Here is a 17593-nt window from a genome sequence, read left to right on the forward strand (position 1 = left end):
CTCCATTGCCCCCTGAGCATGAAACCAGCATGAAAAATACTGTTTTACAGCTGATTCATTCGTGTATATTTGCAAAGGTTCTGACCCAGTTTGTGTGTTTGTGTTTGTCTGCAGGAGGAGCTGATGAACAACACAGAGCTAGTGCAGAGCTACCGGCAACAAATCAACAACACCATCAACCAGTTCAACCTGCAGCTTTTCTGGAACATGTACAACAGGTGGAGAAATGCAATTTCCTGCCCTCACGGACACACAAATACATGCACACACGCACACACGCACGCACGCACACACACACACACACACTACACATAAACACATAAATGCACAAACACATTATCGTAACATTCATGATGTCTCGTCTCTTTCAGTCGGAGGGATCTGGAGATGAATCGCAGTGGGACGGTGATCAACGCCAAGACCCTGAAGTGAGTCTGCAGACTCTCTCACTCTTTCATGTAATTGTAGGCAATTATACATATATATGGATGCACTGTTATTAAATCTGTAAATGAATAATAGATTAAATAGGTCAACAATTAGAGTAAACTTAGTTATCAAGAAGAAAATACCAATTATTTTCTAGTTCCAGCTTCTTAAATGTGAAATTTGCTGCTTGTCATTACTGTAAATACTGTTTAATATTTGGTGTTTTTTACACGGTTGGTGGAACAAAACAAACAATTTCAACTTTCCCTGTTTGGTTGGATTCTACACAAGTTAATTTAATTAATTAAAATAATAATTAGCAGAATCATACCAATACTGACAATCATCAAACCTCATACTCAAAATATAAGCACAATTCTGATTCAAGTTAATATGAAGTCACCTCCAGCTAAGACATACTGTAAATGTCCCTGCAGGTGTCCTGCGATGCTGGTGGTGGGAGACAACGCCCCCGCTGAGGAGGGAGTGGTGAGTCCATCATCTCTCTTCCTTCTCTTTATCCCCCCTTTATCTCATCATGCAGTACCTCTGTTTCTTTCTTCTTTAGCTTGCTGCTTGACCTTTTCCACCCAGATAATTCCTCCTTCAGAATAGTTCTGAATCAAAGTTAGTCTATATAAAGGTCTAAACAGCCCTGCGCTCACCCGCTGAGTGTTCTTGCCTTGTTCAGTGTTTTGTACTTGGCATGTAAATCCAGTCTGTGGCTGTTTGTCCTCATTTAGTAAAACAGAAACAGGTCAGCCAGCACAGACCTGGTTTACCCTCTCTGCACCCCCAGGGCCTCTGTGTGTGTGTTTGGTCTCTCTCTGTCTGTCCATCTGTGTGTGCAATGAATGTCTTTGATACGATAGGTGTGTGTGCGTGTGTGCGTGTGTGTCCGTTCTCCAGGGGCCAGATGGCCTCGCTCTGTCTCTCGGGTTTTCTAGTTTGAAGTGGCCCAGATATTTATGCTTCTGCACCAGTTAATCTGCCGCATGTTGAAATTTAAATCAAATCGCTCCTCTGTCAGATGGAGGAAGGGGCAGATGAGCGCGGGAGGAGGGTGAGCAGGGATAATGTTATAAAACATCTTGGAAAGAGAGAAGCGTGGAGAGATGGAAAGTGACTGAGAAGTGGAACGGAAGCAATGTGAGGAAGCAAGAGATGCAAACAAAGGTTGTTTTATTGGATGTGACAGATGGAGGTCATGTTAATATTTTATATCCGCTGATATGACCGGCCGAGGCTGCTGTGTTTGCCCCCTCTTACATGAAACATTCCTCTCGACATAGAGAGCAGAGCAGCAGAGAAAATTGAATCCATTGAGAGATGCATACATTTCAGTTTCACATTTGCATATCCTGCAACTCACTTGCAACTGTTTTGTCGTGAGTGTGCAAATCTGTGTGTGATTTGTAATTATTAGCTGACAATGTATGTGCAGAAAAGCTTTGAGGAAAATATTTTGTCAGGAGATTAGAGATTAAACGCTGCAGAGAGCAAAACCATGTTCCGTGTGTGTATGACACTCGCGATGTGTTTCTCTGTGTGGTCTGCGTGTTTGCGCGTGTCCACAAGTGTGTGTGTGCACACACTGCGGCTGTGCTCTCAGCCTTGTGGAGTGACTCATCGCTGCAGCACACTGCAGCATCTGGGTCACTCACATACAGTCTCCATGTATAAAGTGCAAACGGTGCATCAGTCCTGACCAACTGTAATGCTCCATAAAGTTAACATGTTTTTAGTTGCTGCAGCTTTTTTGGAGCTCATCCACTTCAACCTGCTGTTTTTGTCCTAAAGGTCGAGTGCAACTCCAAACTGGACCCAACCAACACCACCTTCCTGAAGGTAACTGTTTGTCCTTATCTGTCTAATGATGGAGTAGGCAGTCATTTGTTGCTCAAGCACAGCCTTAATTTAGACACACTTTATACACGTTCAAAATAATCATCAAAACAAACAAAATGTCTTTGCTTTTGTAACTCATTGATCGATTGGAAGCAGCAGGTGCACTGACTGCAAAATAGCAATTTTGTTTTCATTTAGCATTTAACTCAACCAAATAATAGTGGAAGAACAGCAAGACAATAAAATAAAATGTAATGATATGTATATATCACATACACACACACACACACACACACACACACGCACATATACATATATATACATGTGTTTGTGTGTGTATATATGTATATACATATATGTATATATACACACGTATATTTACATATATATGTATGTATGTATGTATGTATGTGTGTGGTTGTGTGTGTGTGTGTCTGTATATATACAGACACACACGTGTATATACGTATATGTATGTATATATACGTGTGTATATATACACACATACCTATACGTGTGTGTGTGTGTGTGTGTGTGTGTGTGTGTGTGTGTATATATATACACGTGTGTATATATACGTATATATACATATACGTATATATACACGTGTGTATATATACATATACGTATATATACACACACACACACGTATAGGTATGTGTGTATATATACACACGTATATATACATACATATACGTATATATAGTATGCACTTGCGATAAAAGGAACTAATTTATAAAACACGATTTGTAAAAATACATATTCATACAATGACAATAAATGTCAATAAAAGACTCAAAAGAGAATTAACAGTAACAGAAGTAACAGTAAAAATGATACATTCAGCAAAAGAAAAATAATCTTGAATTCGGTAATGCAGAAGTAACATATTGCATCCAGATTAGTGACTGTTGATGACAAGACTAATTTCCAAAGTGAGACAAAAAAAAAAAAAAAACTGTTTAATTTTGGGACATTTTACCTTGAAAACAGAGAGAAGATCAACATGCAAGAAAGGTCTCCAGGCAGATCCAGACTGGACGCGATTATGATCATTATGAAATTTACCCCATATGTGATGCAATGACAAAAAAAACCAAAACAAACAAGCATGAGTTATCATTGCCAGCAGAACACAGGAAAGCAAAGAGGGTGTAAATTTGCTCTAGTTCCTCTCGCTGTGAGCTATTAGCGGTTTGGTTGACTGCTGCTCTCTCCTCTCATGGTAGATGGCTGACTCTGGTGGACTTCCTCAGCTCACGCAGGTAACAGCCTTCCAGCCTACCTAACAGGCTGCCATACAATCAAATGAAATGACCACAAATGCATCATCCATATTTAACCATATTTTTAGCTCCATTATCACTGGAATTAAAACCCTGACGTGTTGTTTTCCAGCCTGGCAAGCTGACCGAAGCCTTCAAGTATTTCCTGCAGGGAATGGGCTACAGTAAGTATCCATGAGAAAAAAAGACTTAGTCAGTGAGCGAGAGTGTGATTCTTCATTTATGTTTATGTCTTTGTCCTTGTAGTCAATTCTTATAGAAGCTATTTCAGCAGTAATGTTGCAGTAATGTCTCAGCGTGTTGTGATGTCATGTATTTCACACAGAGGGACATGAGTTGTGTTAATCTTGCCCTCTGTCTCCCTTGCCCCGTTCTCTCAGTTGCTTATGTGAAGGATCGGAGGTTGAGTGGAGGGCCAGGTACTTCAACCTCCCTGTTCACCTCTGACCTCTTATGGCTGCCCTGTTTGATGACATTGGCATTTTGAAATTCATTTTTATTTAATTTGGTTGTGAATACAATATTTTTGGGCTGTTACGGAATTACTTTTACGTTTGCTGTCATTTCTGATGTTTTTCTTTATTATCCCAAGGACATTAAACCCCATCATCGTTTTATCAAAAACAATTTTTCCAGCCACGGAAAAATATACTGCCCTCACTTCCCCTTCCCCAATTCCTTTATCATTGCATCTCCAATACTGCTCTGTGCATGGCCTTGAGTGAGTTTTGAGCAAAGCCTTTCGGACTAAGTTTGTAACAAATGACCAACAGTAGAAAAGTAATAGTTTAGGCTTTAAAGGAGAATGGGTAACAGAAAACTAAATGTACAGTAGTTCCTGTAATCAAATGAGAACTGAATTGTATTGAAACTCAACAAACTGCTGAATGAACACAAGATAAAAATTAAAATTGTCCTCAGGGTTATGCAGATTCTGGGCTAAACTGCTGAGGCTGAACAACACAAGCACATTATACTCTATGAGGCAATAAAAGGTGTAGCCTACCTTTGAGACTCAAAATGATCTTTTAAGGCTCTGGGCTTCAGTGTTTTCCTGGGTTTTATTAGTGTCAGGGTGGAAACACTAAAACCCATCACAAAAACAGACAAATTAAAATAATTCAGGGTTATCAGCTCTTTAAAGCTGCACTAATCAAAATTTGTATGTGATAAACAGTGGATCAAATCACTGTGTGGGAGGTGAAAGGGATCATTTGTTGTGATGTAGCCTCTTGTACTTCATTGTTTTGATTTTCTGGCCCATAAACTCCACTTTCTTCATCCTTATTTCTAGTATCAGAAAAAGCTCTGATGAACCGAGCATAAACAGAGCTAAAAGAAAAGTTGTGCTGCCCCCAAGTGGCCAAAAAATCCATTAATGCAGCTTTAAGGCAGGGTAACCCTTTCAACTGAAGAAAAAAAAAAAAAAAAAAAAAATTATGGATTCATTACTGCTTTAAACTTACAGTACCTATCACCAAAGACAATAAACCATGTTGTTCCATGCATCCTCGTGATTTTTCTTTTGAATTTGGTTCATCTCAGTCTAACACATAGAGTTTGACAGATAATTCTTGACCCTGGAAACAAAAGTTGTCAAAACAATCTCTTCTCAAGGCCCTCTTACTCATACAATTAATTAGTTGATTAATATTTAATAAATAATGAATACAAGTTATACATGCGTAGAAGAATTGAGCTTTACATCGCACAAACTGAGCCCAGAGTTCCTCCTGTGCATGGTGCTGACATGTCTCTGTGTAGATATGCAGACACATTAACAGCTTTAATAAACAAATGGAACCATTCATGGCTGGTGGTTAAGCCACTCAGATGCCTTTTCACACCAGCTATAAAGAGATATTCTTCAGTTTGCCACATTAGCATGTACTCCCCACATCTCCCTAACATCACTCATCACACAGGTTTTTTCTTTTACAAAATTTAATCCCAAATCTTCCACCTTTTCCCTTCCTCCCAGTGCCATCTGCCAGTATGACCCGCCTGGCTCGCTCCAGGACGGCCTCGCTGACCAGTGCCAGCTCCATGGACGGGTCCCGCTCTCGGGCCTGCACCCATTCCGACAGCACCGAGGGAGTCGGCACGGTCACCCACACCATGGAGGTGTCCTGCTGAGGACCCAGTCAGCCAGCCATAGAAAGAGGGAGGGAGGGGGTAGAGGGATGGAAAGAGAGTGACAGGAGGGGTGACAGTAAAGAGGAGATGGGGGGAAACGACAGGAAGGAAAGCTCATGAACAAGGTGGAGACAGCTCTCTTTGCCTTCATCTATTTCCTCCAGCTCCCTTTGTCTGCCATCTTCTTCCCTCCTCCACTGTAAGATACCATATGCATTGCTACTAAAACCCCAAACCACACCTGACACCCAGCACTTACAGGCAACTGTTTTTGTTCTCTAAGTGTCATTCTTGTGTTTGCTAAGTGTCCCCTCATTCTTTGCCTGCACCCTTTTTAATCCCCCCCCCCCCCACTAAAAAAAGAAGAAGAAGGTAACCCTGTCTGTCAACAATCCACACAGCAATATGTGATAATGAGCTGCTGTTAATAATGTGATATGAAAATCCGTCAGAGATGGTAAAAGTGCAGGACGCAGCAAGGGAAACCTTTCAAGAGTGACATCGTGAAAAAGTGTGATGCATCAGTGTTTTGAAGCAGTTACTCTTTTGTTGCGCGGACAAAATGTGAGTATCTCTCTCTGTGTTATTTGTAAGGGATGGTTTTCTTTCTTTCTATGAGTGACAGGTGAACATCAGACGGGGTGTGTCCAGAATTTGACAGACAGCAGAACACAGCCTATTGTAGCCGAGTGTACCTGTAGTGCTTAGAGAGGATTCGTTAGCTTTGTTTAGTCTAAGAGCATAGCTAGAGTTCACCACACTGATTTAAAGCTGCACTTGGTAAGATTTCCTGTCAAACTACACTTCAGATGTAAAAGAATGATGTCATCAGCGTACATGCACAGGTGGGCCCGTTGTTTATGGATGGACCTACATTATAATCATCATACAGCTTTCTAAAAATCCAGCTTTGTAATGAAAGATGAGTCTGTGTGAAGGAAAGTCACAGATCTTTACAAATGTAGTATCTGAGACACCATCTGAGGTTGGAATCTATGAACTATTATTACATCCAGAACGGAAATTAAACCCAGGCGCCAGTTGTAAGCGCGCTGAACCTTGCCACTACACCACCAGGGAGCTTGGCTGACATGAAATGTGCAACTTCATTAATTTTATTGCTTTTCCCATAATAATCAGTACATGATATGGCCAAAGCATAATGTTTGAATAATCTTAATTTTGAGCTAGACGACAATCTGTAATTTGTTAACCGCTGGAGTCCATCTATTGTTCAGCATCAAATGAGCATAAAAGGACTGATATGCTGTAAATACAGAATCCAGTGTAGCAGATGTAGCAGTAAAGTCTCAATGAATTCCCAGACTTCAATCACTCACCTATAATCACTTTGTGTGAAATTGTCAGTATCTTAGAAAGTGATGGAAAATGCACAAAGATGAGCTGAATAATTTCATGGATGATGGTCTTAAGCACGTAAACTGTGGAATAGAGTGATGCCTAGCAAGGGAAAATTATTTAATATTTTTTTTGTTTAAGTTGCAAAACAGGAGTGCCATATAGATTATCCTATTCTACAATTTAATTACGTGTTATGTTTGTTATGTCACTTCTCTGCCCAGGAAGATGTTATGCATTATGCATGTCCATATGGATTAGGCCAGTCATGACCAGTGTACTGATGTCACATTATTGATCACTGACGTTCAAATTTTCCTTTATTAATGGCATTTTTTGGGCCAAATTAGTGCAATGCTGCTGAGTGCAACTTTAAGCTGTGTGTCATCTTGCATTTCCAAGACAATCCACTACATGAATGTAGGCTAGAATAAGTATCCATGTATATGCATGTGATTGTGAAAGTAATTTTAGGACATTCTAGTATCTGAGTAGTATCTAGTATTATGGCATTCGTCATTAGCACCTCACATGTAATTAGTTGAATAGAGCCATGGATGCAACCGCCATCATCAGTCTCTAACTCCAGTGCATAGACGTGGTTCTGGCCATAATCGGCTCTTTGTGGTCTCTAACATGACAATCACACTCTGACCCAAACCAAACCAGACCAGGGGGACCGAGGCAGGACCAGGCTGACCCAACAAACTCTTTCTGGGTCACCACCAAAGAACTCGCAGCAGCCTTCCCTTACAGCGCCCAGCCCCTCTCTGTGGATATACCAAAGCTACTCTCTCTTTCTCTCTCCCCCTCTCCCTCACACACACACACGCACACACACATACGTGTCCACAACGACACAAGCATTTCCATGCACACACACATTTACCCCCGTCTTCTAAAAAGAAAGCTGTGTGGGCTGTGCTTTGTAAGGGAACTAAGCCAAAGAAAAGACATTAATACACAAAACTCACACACAATATGAAATTCATTGCAATGTGGTCAGTGTGTGTTTTGATGTGCTGTGTAACCATAATCTCACCAATATAGTACATGTATATAAGTATAGTTTTAGACTAGTGAAGCTGTGTGGTGTTATCTGCTATAATACTGGACCACCTTGTCAATGGTGATCAGAGATGAGGTCCCCTGCTTTTTGGCTTAGTAATGTACAGTACTCATGTACCATAGTCACCTTCTCCTCTTTCCAGTTTTACAAAAAAACCCTTTGGTCCCCTGTCAGAAGGGGCGTAGCTTCCAATCACTGAGGTGTGCGCTTCCCTGAGGCGGCCTGTAAGGGGCGGGGCTTTTTTGGAGCCATTTGGGCGCCAAGCTCGGAATGTAGGGCAACCCCCAGCCACCTTAAAAAATAAACCCTTCCCTCTAAAAAAAATCACAAGGTGCCCCGAATCTCACAGGCAAACCCAGTCGCACCCTAAAGGGCTATCAGCTGAAGTCACTTTTTAAAAATGTCGGTAGTGTTACTCGTGTTTCTGAGCTCCAGGGGACTCAGGAGAACAGCCAATGGACAGAGAAAAAGCTTCATGCAAATAAGAAGAGAGGAGATGGTTACCAAAACATAGAGAGAGATTCTGATGAATGTTAAAGGAAAACGAATGTGTTTTTGTTGAAGCTGGAGAGATTATTGTCGAGTTGTTCGAAGTATCCAGTAAAGTTGTAGTTTGCGAAAAACCCTGACATGTAGGAAGAGGAGATTATGAGAAGGTATTGGACAGTCAGATCAAACACCTCAGTCACTCCTCTCAGAACCTTGTGGATGAATTTCACAAACAGTAAAGTCTGCATGTAGCGTACACGATCATCTTTCAGTGTTTTCTCTCCTCACTAAACTATTTTCTGCCATCTACACTTTGGTTTCCTCCTACACGCCTTCTACCCAAACTGCCTGGGGGGCTCCTGAATGTATTTTGTCCTTTTTGAAGTGCTGTACAGTATTGTCAACCTACGCCTCCTAGAAACCTCTCCCTATGGTTTGCACTTCTATCCCTGATCCACATCTTTGACCTTAACCCTGTACATGAAAACCCAGCTCCTTCCTGCTCCTCTTCAAGGTCTATAAATAGTGAAGTTCAGTAGCGATATATGAAAGTCTGCAGTAAGATGGTACTGCATCAGTTTGTATAGACCTTGGTCCTCCTTGCAATTGTAGATACTTTTTATTTATAGAGCAGGTTACCCAAACTGAACACTCTAACACTACTGTATTGTGAAGAAAACTTCAACATATTTCTGTTCCTCTTCCCTTGGAGTTTCTCTTTTTTATAGGCAACAATAGGATGTAACCTCATCTTGGTATAATGATATTGGTTCATGTGTACTACTATTCTTCTTCTTCTTCTTACTGCCATTATGATTAAATTGTATTGAGCAATAAGTTCTTTTTTTTTCTTGTTTGGATTGTTTCATATTGTGGGAGTCTTCCCTATGAGCTTGTTTCTGTTCACAACATTAGAAGGACTCTTACCTGCTTTGTTGTCATTCAGATGTGTAATGTAAAGTTTAAATATATTACATATAAATACATATACAAAGTAAGCTGTCTCTGTCCATGTACTGATCAAGTAACAAGTAAGAAATAAAGACTTTATGTCAGAATTTGAGGAGTCAGGTGATCATTTTCAATCATGTTTTCAGTGTGATGAGCAGCTCTTGCCTCTGCTGTGACATATTTTCTTCATGTATTTCTGAGATTCCTATTATTTAATGTACACCACCTCTGGCGAATAGATTTTAATGAGACATTCATGATAACTGTTACACCCATGAGTGAACTTCAAACAGTTTAGAATATTTTTCATTAATTTTAATATTGTAAACATGCTAGATATATAGATAAATAGCTACAGTGAGAACTGGGGTTTTATTTGAAACAGGCTTATATATTGTTAGAAGCCTTTTCTCCAGTCTAACGAGTGGTCGTATCAGTCTTATGCTGCTGTAACGTGAATTTCCTCCATGGTGGGATAAATAAAGTCTATCTTATCTTATATTATGAGTATGTTTTATCATGTTTCAGCAGAAAGGCATGCAGTATTCTGATCTTCTTCTGTTTTGTAAATGCAAACTCAACACTTTTCCTTCTTAATGCTTGACTGTTTATTTAGGGTCTAAGCATTGACATTCACATCTATTGATTTTGTTCTCCTTATTCTTTCTTTGTTGTTATTTTTCTCACTGAAATTATTCACATACAACATAGAACCAAAAATCACCAAAATAGGCGAGTGGATTGCAAATTCCATTCACTACTCAGGCACATAAAATGACACTCACTGACTTCAAGGTAAAAAATGTCAAATTTCAAATTTTTCAATTTTGAAACCATAGTATGACCTGACTCTTGTGCTAATGGATCAAGCAGAATGCAAATTACATAATATCATGCTGAATTAACCACGTAAACTGTACATGTACAGCACGGGAAATTTGGCAAAATTTGACAGAAAATATTGTCAGCATTGTCCCTTCATGAAAACAAAACCTTGTAGGAAACCATGTAGGAGTCACAGTAGGCGTGCAGCATCTGGTCCACAGGGCTGTAGTTCAGAGCATAAATGTTGGGAGACATCTTGTTGATGGAGATGCCGAGGTTGAACTTTTCTACGCCTGTCGTGGTGTCGAACGAATAGAAGATCTCCTCAGTGACTTTGTTGACATACCGGGTTGCGTAGAGCACGCCGCACGCCATGAAGGTGTTGGTCACTCCCTGTTTGTAGACCGAGGTGCGCCAGGTTTGGCCGAGCGTCAGCGGTTCCTCCACCTTGGACAGCACCAGGTTGCCAAAGTCCTGGGTGGTGGTATAGATCACCCAGACACCTGACTCATCTGTCGCCAGGTCCAGGTCGGTGAACAAGTAGCATTCATCAAGGTGGCAGAAGTTACCCTTTGAGTTAAACCTGAAAATAAAAAAAATACAGAATTTTCTATGAGTCATTACATTATCAGATTCAGAATCAGAATTACTTTATTGATCCCCGAGGGAAAATTATTTTTGTTGCAGGTGCTCCTTACAAGAAGAAAGAAGAAGAGAAAAGAAAGAAAATATAAATAATAAAAAATTATATATATGTGTGTGTGTGTGTGTGTGTGTGTGTGTGTGTGTGTGTGTGTGTGTGTGTGTAGATATACTGTATATAATAAAAATGTATATACTGAGAACTTATGCTTTCTACATGCATATAATAATATAAAACTGCAGACTTCAACATTGAATAGGAACAATTAATTCAGGCATCAGCAACACCCGTTCAAATAATGAAGCAGCAAACCTGGTGCCTTTGGGCAGCTGTAAGGTGGTGACAGCTTTGGAGCTGAGGTCGAATCGACAGACAGCGTCTCTATTGTAACAGTTGTAGTACAAGGCGTCTCCATACAGCACCACGTTTGGACCCTGGACGGTGTTGGTGGTTGGGTTAGAGGAGTGGATCAGAACATTACCTGAAAGATGAGGAAGAAGCAAGAGCAGGGGGAGCAAATGCAATGGCAAGTAAGTATTGTTATCATTTGTGTTCAGTAATGCGATCAATATAATATAGCGATCAATAATGCTATATTCTTTAAACGATAAGTCGGATAATCAGCTTTATTTGTCTTATGGTCAGCAAATCCAAATTTAGATTCATCTTTGGAGTTTTTGTTACAAAAGTGCGTCACATGAGGGGCAAAAGTTTGTCTCAGGAGAGTGATCAATGTCCCACAGCTGTAGTTTAGCACATATGTGTACAGATGACTTCATTATATAACAACAACCTACAGCTAAACCACCCCGACACGCTTTGATTATCACATGTACGTGGACATGTCCAAAGGTGTTTTTATAAACAATTCGTATATTACAGTTAAATCTTTACGTTTACCTTCTGTATAGTTAGCCTGCTTTGTTGTCTTTGCTTTTAACTGTATCTCTATTTTTACCTATCCTCTTCAAAATTGATCATGGAACATTGTGTAAGTACATTGACAGCAATGAAAAACAGCTGTATGTGGCCACGAGACCTGATTTTGAACAGGTAAAAAACTAGAACACAAGAGTTCTTTACCTGGTGTGCTCACACCAACAATGAGAGAGCTCAGGCTGGAGTAGAGGCGGACGTAGTTGGAGAATTTGTTACTGGAGGTCAAAAATACAATCCAATACCAGCTCTTCTTCCCTGCGCCTGGTTTAGGATCCCGACCCCAGGCTCCATACTTGTAGGATCCAGGGTACTCTCCTGCTGTGTACACCCTTGGCCCAGAAATGTTCTGAAATTGGCCGTGGGGACAGTTACCTTGAGGGAAAATATCAGATCAAAGTGAGAGAAAGAAACTGAGCAAATGCAGAGAAACAAATTAGCTGGTTGTGTGAGATGTCCACTGGTTGATAATTACTTTCTGATGACTGGCAGAGAGAGATTCCCACAGCTCATTTATAACCTACATTAGCTCTTAGTGAGGAGACCTGAGAGAGACACCAGATGAAGTGTTTTAAAAGCACAAAGAAAAATGGAGTAAAGAGGGGACGTGATAGTATAAACTGGTACGTATTCTTTCTTACATTTGACCTTCATCTTTCTGGTGCCACTTCAAAAACAAAGACTTCAAGTTTTGTGTGTTTTAGACTTTGCATTCTTTCTGTTTTTGCAGTGTGTTCGTGTGTTTGTTTTGTATTGGGCAGCATATTTGTCTTTTTCAACAGGTTTCCATTATTTTATGTTTTTCAGTCTGTGCTGTTTCTGGCGCTGCAGCACATCTCTCCTAACAGGAATGCTTTGGGTTGTTGCAGAGCATTTGCCCTCATTGGCCACCGTACGAATGAGACCAGGAAGCCCAGTCAGTTACTGTTGGCTGACAATGCAAATTTGCAAAATTTATCTGGAGTTTGTTATATGGAAAAAAAGAAATGGCATACCATGTGGAGGCTCAGTGGGTTGGGTGGTGGGTTGATGTCCATTCCTGCAGTGGTCCAGGTCCCTCCTCAGGCGCCGGTTGTCGTTTTGTCTCTTCACCACCTGCATGGTGTCATACGTCTCCAGCTCCTGCATCTCTGCTGTCAGGTCAACCAGCTGTCAAACAGCACATAAGAATGCACTTGAATATCAGCTGAATGCAAAAAAAAAGAAAAATGAATTGGTGTCTTATGCTTCCACATGATATGACAGTGTCTGCATTGCTGGGAACAGATCTGTATCCATATGTGCTAGAAATGTTAATGATTTATCTGCTAAGGAGCAGCCCATGTGACCAGAAAGTGTGGGACACTGTGGCTTGAGTGTTAGGATCATGTATCATTTCAGATGTGCTCCACTATTATGAAGGTATTGATGTTATTCTCTGTTGACTGGTTGATTAATATTGCAGGTTCCAAGTGTTTTCCAACCGTTTTCATGAAATGTCACATTAATGACAGAACATCCAAGTTACAAGCATGCAAGATTCAAATATTCCCCCTAAAGCTGGAGGCCACTTCTCTCCACACAAAGGAAATATTAATCAGTGCAGTCCCTCAAAAGAGCACCAGCAATCATGTTTCCTCTCAATCCACACATCCTGCATTTTTCTGTCTCTTTTGCTTTTTCTGGCTTTTCTGGCTTCCTGTTTTTCTGTGCTCCTCCCATTCTTGCCAGCCATTCATTTTGGGCATTGTTTTTTTTTGTTTTGTTTTTTTTACTGCTCCAGAAAGGAACTATACAGGAAGCTAAGAGGAAAGACCGCAAAGATGCCTAAAAGCCACAAATACCACCAGGCATTGCATGCCACTTGTCATATAAATAACCTATTATTTTGTAATGTGTGTGTGTATGTGTGCTGAGACTTTCCTGGGAAAGTGCTGAACCAGCTGCTTCATGAAAGCTACAGCAGTTCTCATCTGGCCGTCAACCCACTGACCCCCACTGATTTGACTTAGTTAATTACCTCTCATTCACATCTGATTTGTTTTTGACAACATTTATTCTTGTTAAATTCATTTAATTTACACATTCATTCATTCATTCGTGGGTGACTTGGCAAGGCACTGAGCACATACAATGACAAGATTTAAACAAATAAAAAGGTTAACAGAGTTGAAACTGATGTGACCAAGGTTTTGTAGTTCTAATGATGTGGGGTGTAAGTATTAGAGGTTGTCAGGGAGCCAGAGATTTCTCGAGATTGTGTGTGTAGGTTTGAGTTCGTATGCAAGTGTAGAGCAGTAACAGAGCAGTACGACGGTGGGTGGGGTGAAGGCACACGCTCTACCAATTGGTGTCTAGGCCTCTGAAGCAAACAAGCATAACAGAGCCTCCTATTTCCTTTTCTTTGCATATCTTTTCTCCAATAAATAAATAATGTTATACTTGATATTTGCAATTTCATTTTTGCTAAAAGATTCAAAAATCATTCCAGATTTTACACACAAATCCTATCTTCCTGAAAGATGTCTGTGATGAGCTGCTGGTGCTTGTCACTCAATGTGAATTTACCTCTTTAGTGGTGTTGGTGGTTAGCCGCTGGTATCCCAGCATGGTGATGTTGAGCCTGTTGATGAGCTGCTTGATCTCCAGCAGTTCATTCTCTACCACCAGCAGGCTGAGAACTGAGGAGAGCTGTCCGTCATCCTCCCTCTCCAGCACTGACACGTCTTGCTGCAGCTGGGGTAGACGTTTCTCCAAACCCAGCAGCAGATTCTCCAGCTCCACAGTCTGCAGAGAGAGCAGGTAGACAGGGTGCTCACACATCACTCAGAGTGAAAGCATACATACAGGAGTCTGGCTTTTCTCTTTCTTATTCTTATTCTTATTCTCTGCGATCGACTGGCGACGGGTCCAGGGTGTACTGTACTCCGCCTCTCACGTGTTGGGATGGGACAGCTGGGATAGGCTTCAGCCCCCCCGCAACCCCAAAAGGGATGGGTGGTATAGAAGATTATAGAAGATGAATGAATTATTATTATTATTGTTATTATGGTAGTAGCATTACCGTTGTTGAGATTATGTCCTTACAATCTGGTGTAGAAAATATCCTGATGAGTTACCTTCTGTGGAGTGATGTTACCGTTGCATTTTGATGCATCGTCCTCCACTGTGCTGAGTCTGTCATGAGGGAAAGCCTTCTCTGAATGAGTCAGCTCACACACACACTTATCACGTGAAGGTGTCTGAAATCAAGAATATCAAACATGGCATATGAAAAATAATGCTACAAACCACATGTAAATAAGGAGCTGAAAGTCATTAAAACAGAATAACAATGATATTACCTGTTGAGTGAGAGTGAGAGTGAACAGAACACACAGAGGAACGATCACATGCAGCTTCATGGTGGATCAGAGAGCAGAGCTCAATGAAACAGTCCCTGAACACAGTTTGAATACGTCTGCAGCAGCAGCTTCTGACTTGCGAACACTCCTGCTAACCACTGCTTATGACTGTATGTGCGTGTGTGTTTGGTGAAGTGTGCAAGTGATGTGTCATCCTTCTTGTGATTGGGATTGCAGCAACACACGGAATGTTTTCACATGATGAAGGGCAGTACTGAAAGATCTACTCAACTTAAGTACAATGTAAAGATACAGTATTTGAACTAAATATGCCCCTTTGGACATAATGTGTGTTAAGCTCCAACTAGGGGTGGCCAAAACATTTGGGATTAGTGAATGTGGTGATGGTTTGCAATTTGAGATGAAAAATACATGGAGCTTGATTTAATTTCAGAGTGTGCAAAGGCCACCAAAACAAACAACACAAATCTAAATCGGTAGGTAACAAATATGACCTAAGGAAATCAAAGAGGACCTAACATCCGTAATTATAATAAATGTCATAATAAGCTATAAAAGCATTTGAAGTTATGCAAAATAAAAAGTTTTTTGAACTTTTGTTTATATGTAGTTTATAGTTGTTCAACTGATAACAATGCGCATCATGATGTGTGTAAAATCTTAATATGCATAATAACTATAAAGTAGAGTATACCTGTCAGAGAGAAGTGCTACAGGTATGAAATCTTAAATATAAAGTGGCATAAAATGAAATACACAGCTTTTTATTTGTGGAATCCCATTAACATTTATAAAGACCTTTTTTTCATTTAAAATTATATGAATTCATGGTCGAGCATAAAACACATTAGGTAGATCTGTGCTGTATTGTAGATGATGACAGAGCATTTAAAACAGGAATAAAACATATTATTACTGTTAATCTGAAAATCAAATTAATTTTTATTTATGCTGGTGGCAAAATATGTTTATGATATATACCAGTTCACATCGGAACCTGAGGTTGACAGTCTATGGAGGCTGGAGGTTGCTGGTCCTCCAGGCTGCAGTGATGTGTCTGGATAATGGGAAGGAAATCAAAATGTGGAAGGGTATGTTTCATCATCTGCACTGAAGATGTTGTTACAGGATTCAGGAATAGAAAGCAAGCACTTTGCATATTCACTGAGGAAGCTCCACACCCAAACGGACACAGCATTTTCACTGAAAGTTCAATTCTACGACTTTTGCTGCATCATGCACGCTACACTCTTTGAATGGTACCACCAGTGTTGGGAAAGTTCACTTTTTCCATGAACTAGTTCAAAGGTCAGTTCACAAATGTTAAAATGAACTAGTTCAGTTCATAGTTCACAATTCAAAATTTTTAACTAAGTTCACCGTTCCAAAAATGAACTAGTTCATAGTTGTTTTTTTCCATATGTTGCTGCGAGCTATTATTTTTCTAAATTATTGCCACAGCCCATATAGAACCACAGACAGCAATTATTTTATCAGTGTTAACACTGTAACTATGCGTCAGATTTCATCTTCATGTCCAATTTTGAATCCTTATCCAACCAGGGTTTTCCATTTAAAAGCCGGCGGGCAAAGTTTGCACAGAAATGTACCATTTTTCCCATCAGCACTGATCTTGTCATAAAATCTGTGGCGCAGCAGGTAGTGCTCGTGCCTCACAGCAAGAAGGTCGCCGGTTTGATCCCCAGGTCGGGCCTTTCTGTGTGAAGTTTGCATGTTCTTCCCGTGCATGCGTGGGTTCTGTCTGGGCACTCCGGCTTCCTCCCACAGACCAAAAACATGCTCATTAGATTAATTGGTGACTCTAAATTGTCCTTAGCTGTGAGTGTGAGCATGAATGGTTGTTTATCTATATATGTTGCCCTGGCGACCGGTTCAGGGTGTACCCCACCTTTCGCCCAATGACAGCTGGGATAGGCCCCAACCCCCTGTGTTTATGTTGATTCAGTGTCAGTTATTTTGTGAAAGGTGCTGTGCAAATTATTATTATTATTATTATTATTATTATTATTATTATTATTATTATTATTATTATTATTATTATTATTATCACTAAACTGTTCCTGTCTGTGTGGTTGTGTGAATTTGGTTGTTTTCCTCTCTGCCTGGTACACAGTGACACCCAGTTAGATTAACTATCTCCCTGATATTAAACAGCTAATAAATAAATAAATAAATAATATATATATATCAAGTGTGTAGGATATCTTTACTTTTACATAACATAATTGCCAGAATGAGGTACAGGGGAACTAGCAAT

The 17593-nt window shown here is 40.2% G+C and overlaps 2 protein-coding genes across 11 annotated transcripts in view; one reads left to right on the top strand and one right to left on the bottom strand.

The window, feature by feature from the left end:
- ndrg4 (NDRG family member 4) overlaps positions 1-6047 on the top strand; it is a 53235-nt gene extending 47188 nt beyond the window's left edge. For 5 of the 10 annotated variants that reach the window (XM_070971843.1, XM_070971839.1, XM_070971841.1 and 2 more), the window contains 8 exons: positions 115-218; positions 372-428; positions 867-918; positions 2230-2277; positions 3507-3542; positions 3676-3727; positions 3944-3982; positions 5545-6047. In XM_070971843.1, coding sequence (XP_070827944.1) covers positions 115-218; positions 372-428; positions 867-918; positions 2230-2277; positions 3507-3542; positions 3676-3727; positions 3944-3982; positions 5545-5699 — 543 coding nt within the window. In that variant the 3' untranslated portion in view covers positions 5700-6047. The remainder of the gene's footprint in view (positions 1-114; positions 219-371; positions 429-866; positions 919-2229; positions 2278-3506; positions 3543-3675; positions 3728-3943; positions 3983-5544) is intronic. The other 5 variants (XM_070971842.1, XM_070971847.1, XM_070971840.1 and 2 more) reach the window with 1 other exon arrangement.
- A 3750-nt stretch (positions 6048-9797) lies between these two features.
- Positions 9798-15460, bottom strand: LOC139337307 (olfactomedin-4-like). The gene is made up of 7 exons (XM_070971850.1): positions 15295-15460; positions 15070-15192; positions 14519-14737; positions 12967-13120; positions 12119-12346; positions 11348-11516; positions 9798-10975 (listed from the first exon to the last, which is right to left on the bottom strand). Exons 1-7 carry the CDS (start codon positions 15352-15354, stop codon positions 10546-10548), a joined length of 1383 nt encoding a protein of 460 aa, XP_070827951.1. The 5' UTR covers positions 15355-15460; the 3' UTR covers positions 9798-10545.
- Between the last annotated feature and the right edge of the window lie 2133 nt (positions 15461-17593).

The sequence above is a fragment of the Chaetodon trifascialis genome, chromosome 10 (genome assembly GCF_039877785.1).
Source record: "Chaetodon trifascialis isolate fChaTrf1 chromosome 10, fChaTrf1.hap1, whole genome shotgun sequence".
In the NCBI taxonomy this organism is placed as follows: domain Eukaryota; kingdom Metazoa; phylum Chordata; class Actinopteri; order Chaetodontiformes; family Chaetodontidae; genus Chaetodon; species Chaetodon trifascialis.